Source organism: Leptosomus discolor, chromosome 2 (assembly GCF_034619465.1).
Source record: "Leptosomus discolor isolate bLepDis1 chromosome 2, bLepDis1.hap2, whole genome shotgun sequence".
NCBI lineage: Eukaryota > Metazoa > Chordata > Aves > Leptosomiformes > Leptosomidae > Leptosomus > Leptosomus discolor.
Genome location: NC_141392.1, coordinates 8,958,179 through 8,964,178, shown reverse-complemented (window position 1 = coordinate 8,964,178; position 6,000 = coordinate 8,958,179). Strand labels below are relative to the sequence as shown.

General features: G+C 39.4%; 1 protein-coding gene across 1 annotated transcript in view; it reads right to left on the bottom strand.

Annotated features, from left to right (window-relative positions):
* Window positions 1-2,264: 2,264 nt before the first annotated feature.
* HAAO (3-hydroxyanthranilate 3,4-dioxygenase) overlaps window positions 2,265-6,000 on the bottom strand; it is a 35,312-nt gene continuing 31,576 nt past the window's right edge. The window contains exons 8-10 of the mRNA XM_086460581.1: window positions 5,023-5,091; window positions 3,748-3,830; window positions 2,265-2,343 (exon numbers count right to left, since the gene is read on the bottom strand). Of these exons, the coding sequence (XP_086316707.1) occupies window positions 2,265-2,343; window positions 3,748-3,830; window positions 5,023-5,091 (231 nt within the window). The remainder of the gene's footprint in view (window positions 2,344-3,747; window positions 3,831-5,022; window positions 5,092-6,000) is intronic.

The following is a 6,000-nucleotide window of genomic DNA, read 5'->3' as shown; positions in this document are numbered from 1 at the left end:
ATCACAGTGGTGGTTAAGCACCTTGGAAGGAGTAAATGAGTTCTCTCTGTACTCACATTTGTGCTTTGGCTACCAAATAATTATTGAATTGCAGGGCGGGTGTGGTAGAGGTGGTGGTAGGGGCAAGGAGAAACAAAACTGAAGTAATTTTCAAGACACTAGAACACAAAATTCTCTTTTCCCAGTACTTGGTACATAAGCCTTTTTATAAATGCTGGCTTGATCCTGATTCTTAGGCATACTTATGGGACTCAACACCTCTTACCTAGTTTTTAGATGACAGTAGCTCCTCAAAAGAAGTTAATTGGTTACCTGCTCAGTCCTGGTTTTGGAGTACAAGCAGTGGCAGAACTGCAGGTAATGGAGCTTTGGCTTAGTGTTTCTGATCTAGTTCTTACTCTGATTTGAGGCAGCTAGCACAGGACTTGGGTAGATTTCAGGTGTTCAAACACAAGTTGTCATAAAAGCACTTCATTGCAAATATAGTTTGAGTGGGACCTTAACTTTATATCCTGGGAAGTAGCTAATCCAGAGTTGCTTTATTTTTTATTCTGAAATTTCTATGGTGCTTAGTGCCTCTGGCTGGGTGAAGAGCTGTAGACTATTCTGGGCATTGTTCTATATGTTGCTGTATTTTATTCACTAATCATTCGGTGTGAAATATAGAAATATTATTGTGGTTATGCTCTAACTAGGGATCTAAAAGTATAACACTTTGGTACCCTAGAGCCCTCAACCATAGATGTTCGCTCAAGGAGTAGGCAATTCTGTAGACACACAGACACACCAATACCAATGGTAATCAGATAAATTACTCCCTTGTCCAAAGGGAGTGTTCTAGCTCTTCTTCATATGTGATAGCTCATAACCATAATAGTGTTAAGGACTAGGCTCAATTTCTCAAATTAGGTCCCCTGTTATTAGGAGGATGTAGCAGAATTCTGCTGTATGCTTTACTTGAAAAGCTAATGAGCTTAAATATAAGTTATAGATTAAAGCCAAGCCATCTGAGTCTTTCTCATCAGAAGAATGGACACGAATAAAACACATATGACATCTCAGTTCAATGAGCTTTGTGGGTGATAGATATATTAAAGAACTATTATCTGAACTTTATTAGAATTACAAAAAAATGAAGAAATAGTAATTTTTTGCTTTCTCAAAAATTGGTAATACCTGCAGACATTTAAGCAACCTGTTTTTCTGATGTTAATAATGTGAAGGACAATTTGAGAAACAATCAAACAAAAAACCAACAGTTAAGAAAAAACAAACAAACAAAACTGCCTCTGGAGAATTCCTGGAATAAAAGCAGGAGAAGGTAATTTGACACTTGTTATTTGTGCAAGGAAGCTCATTGTTCAAAGAGACACAGCACTTAGTAGAAACTGATTATAATAATTTTTGTGTTCCCTTGTCTCCTGACACACTTCTTAGGCTACTTTGACTTGAGATTTCTGCTGCACAGGAATACTCGTGATCCAGATGCTCATGTGTTAGTCCTATTAACAGTTCTTGATAGGGTAGTGCATAGGCAGCATCCATAACTGATAACTGTGCTTGAAACTACATTGCTGGATTTCGTAGAGTGATAATAAGTTGCTTGAAGCCAGTACAGTGGTGATCTAAGTAATGCTTGATGTTATTGCAGGTACTGTTTTCCCCTTAATGCCCCTTCCTCCCTTTCAAAAGGCTCTGAAATACTCAAGGAGTGCAGCAGGTTTTGTTTTGTTTTTTAAAGGGCCTTTTAGCCAAAGTTCTCAAAAGATCTGTGAGCTTCTGACAATTAAAGCTCCCCTACTGAGGGCTGGGTAACTAAAGTTATACCAAATTTATTACAAATGATGAAAGCGAGACAAAGAAATTAAGACAGTTACCTAAGGTAGGCATAATGGTATCTCTCCTATCTTCTTTTCTACATCTTGCAGCAAAGACTTTCATTTGAAAAGCGTTTAACTTAATCTAGGTAGTATCATACATATTATTATATAAGTAATCTTGCTATTTGGATCTGTTTTCACTTTCTTTCAGATAAAACTATTGTTCTGGGTTTGTTTTTTTTTTTTTCAAAAATGACTGATTGTCAATTTTGCTGAAACTTTATCTGCTCTGGGGGAAAAAATATTTAACTGGGTATAGCACTGGACTCCACTTAATTCAGTGTAACGATTGTGTTCAACCATTCAAATTTCCAGGCATTCTGACTAAAAGATCATCAAGATAAGACAAGTAGGTTACAACTTAGTTGTCAGCTAGTACAGGAGCTAGGTGTAAGGCTGCTTGCGTTTTGGATCCTGAGCAATGCAGAGAGCAACACATTCTTCTGTTCTCTTCCAGCAGTACCTGGAAAAATAGAAAAAGAGATGATCTAATGTGTATGGGGGGAAACCACACACTCTAAACAACAGCTAAAATATGGATGCTACTAAAAAGTGTGTGTGTGGGAAAACAGGTTCTGTTGTGTTTACACTTGTTCTCTTTCCATATTGGTATATCTTGTGATATTTCAGGGAATTACTCTTCACCATCACTAATATAAACCAAACATTGTGACATGGTGGGGAAGAAGGTATGTCTACTTACGGATATACCAAGGGGGAAGGCGTCTATTCTAATCTGAGGATTGGAACAGAGTCACCTCATTACAGATATTATTTTAACAAAATAAGTATCTACAAATTCAATAGTACTTTTATTGTGGTCATCACTTTTGTATTAGCCGTTTCTGTGCCAGTTGCCGAGATGGTCAGAGATCAATCACTGCAACAGTGATGCATACAATAAAAGGTGCCTGCTGAACAGATCTGATAAATGTTTTAATCTAACGTGAACTGTGCTGGCGGATCTCTGCATGTGCATCATGCCGTGATTTTGAAAACACATGTTCATCGATTGGGCTGTGGGACTGGGAATTAATTTAAGAGAAGTGACTTCACAGAAGTGATGGAAGTAACGGAGAAGGAAGGAGGTGGCTATGTGTTGGAATCGCAGGTGCAGAGAACAGTTTTGTGCACAGCTGGATAGTTTCAGCTCTTTCAGCAAATGTTTTCAGTGCTGTACGAAAGGTGCAAGTGTCAGCACTACTACTTATTGGATTTTTCCTGTAGGAAAGAAGGCCATTTTTATCATCTGCCTATAATCTGCTGCATTGCATTACCAGCGAGTATACATCACCCTTCATCTTCTTCACGGTGAGCACTTTATCAGCTTATGCCACTCTTCAAAAGAGTTGGCAAGTACTTGCCCTTTCCATTCTCTCTGGAAACTACTTTCACTGGTTTTTTTCCTTTACGTGTATCACATGTGTCATGATTATGAAACAGCCATATGCATCCTACTCCAGGAAGAAAGTTGTGTTCTTAGTCCAAACCCCAAATCTTGCTTCACTGATGTTGATTAAGCCTGGTCTGAAGCTTAGAGAATCTGCTGTGATTGCCAATTGCTGTATTTATGCCGTCTACATTCATGCATGGTCTTTTGCATGCTGCTTTTTCTTGGTAATGCTTAACTCTCTTTATTTCCCCCAGCTTTAGTTGTAAGAGGTGAACTAGAATAAATATCTGTATTTGTTTCCTCCTGAAGCCACGTCTTCCCTGGGGAATAACGGAGGCTATTGCAAATCCTGCATTCACAGACACGGTGTTTCTGCATCAGCTGATGTCCAGCCTGGGGTGGACCAAATACACAGAATTTATGTTTTTCGAAGCTGGGAAATCATGCATTGAACCACGGTTCCTCTCTACTCACGTAGACTGGGCACGGACGAGCAGGCTGTCACCAGCAGATAGAGTCAGGGTTTTACCATCCACTGTAACAGTCGATGTGCCCTCCTGAAGTGAAAGAACAGATAACCAGCTTTTAATTTTCAATGTCCTGTCACCAGCAGAAAGAAAATGCTGCAGACAAGTATGGAAATCTTTCACACTGAAAAAGCAGTTCAAACCTGCTCTGTTTCATGAGGCCTGGCTAAATATTCAGCTGATCTTCCCTGTCCGACACTATTAGCATCAATAAAAACATGCTTCATGGTTCGTTGTTCCCCATCATAAAGCAGCAACCCATTGCCTGACTCTTGGGGCTACGCTGCTACCCATCTAACCTAGCAGCCTTCAAGTTGGTACAGCTCTGGAAATTATGGAGATAACCTCCTGGAGTACTTCAAGCTCCTCTTCTACTTTTCTGATGCCTACTATCTTTTTAATTCTTGAAAAGCAGTTCACAAGTCAGCAGGGAGCTGACAGAAATCGTTAATAGAAGTCCATTCATGCTGGAATAGACTCATCATTATCTTGCCAAGCAGAGGAGCCAGGTTCTTGCCAGCAACAAGGTCTTGATTGCATAGGCTGCTGTAAGATGCAATGTAAACAAATGTCTTTTGAGATTATTATGTCTTTAACTAGTATTTGATAGTCCCTGTGAATTTCAACAGAACAGGAACTGGTAGAAATATCTGCCTCCCAAGCTGGCCTGACTTGTGTAAGTGAAAACTAGCTTTTCCTTGTTTCTCCCTTGGGCTGCAAATGTTTCCTAGAAGGCACTTGAATGAAGGGCATCTGGATCACTACCACTGTGCTTCAGTACAAACAAGTTCTCAGTTAGACTTTTTTTATAGCTTATTTGACCTGATTCCAGTTTGACTTCAGTATGAGAACAAATGCTTCAAGGCAGAAGTAAGAGGTGATGCTTTTTTATCACTTGAAGGCATTCTGATATATTTGCAGGATATACCCTATGTAGGGGGTATTAAAATGCTCACCAAGACCTGATGAAGGATGCCAGTATCTCTGCCCTCCACATATGGGATGATGAAAAAGACAGACTATTTTTATGATGGCGGTAGTTTACAGTTATTTTTTATCATAGTTGAAAGCTGAAAGGTGGTACCTGTTGATGATCTTTTCTATGACAAGGAAGGTAATAATTTTAATTTCTGCTGCTGGTGCTAGAAGGCTTTACTGCTGTTCAGTCTGCTCTGAACTGAAACATGAACTCATCAGTTAACAAGTGTGAATTGTCACGTACCAGCTGCCATATCCAGATATCTGAATTCCTTTTACTTTTCTCGGTTGTTCCTGGTCCATAAGCTACAACCTTTTTTTAAAAAAAAAAAAAAAAGAAACAGGGAAGAAAAGTAACAGATTCATCCCAGTGACCAAAGTGTATATATTCATCTTCCTATAGCATTTAAAACATTCTATTTTTACAGAAAAATGTTCATCGAAGATGACATTATTTTTACAGACATTAAAATTCACATTACGTTTGGTATTCTCATATTGATTCCTACTGATAAAAAGGGAACTGATCACACCTGCCACTCCTTATGCTCCTCTGCATCCTCACTTATCTATTCCTTCTGCCTCCTCCCACTCTCAGCTTTGCATCTATATCCTTCCTGCTTCTGTTCTTGGAACAGGCACTTCCTCCTCATGAACTCTGGGCCCTGACAAGAGCCTGTTGAAGTAAAAAAGATTTTTCTATTAACGTTAAAAAAGCTGCATTCCGGACCTTATTTTTCTCATTATCATCCCTTTCGGTGTTCTTCCTGACAGTCCCACCTTCTTTGTCATTTTGTTGTCAAATGTTCTAATTCTTCAGAGTGTGACTGCAAGTAACCCAGGGAAAGAATATGTTTTGTAAACTATCCTGCATACAGCACAGATATCAAATGGTGACAGCTTTATTTACACCCAAACTAGACTCTGTTTGACTAAACTGAGAAGTGCAATGCTTTAGCACAGCCCAGGCTCGCTGGTGCTGTCCAGTTTTCCTTGTTTCCACTTTATGTAGACTGAGGGGGAGGAAAAAAACGTGTATTTAAACACCCAGATTAGACTCGGCACCAAGAATGCTGTTCAAACCTATAGGGAAGCTGAAAACACTGAGTAGTATTTGCATCAAGCTGGTGTTTCTGACTTGGGAAATACGGAGGGCAGGGAGGTGGAGAGAGTGAGCTGTTTTAATCCCAAAGGAAATGAATGGAAACAAGATTCCGGCTGA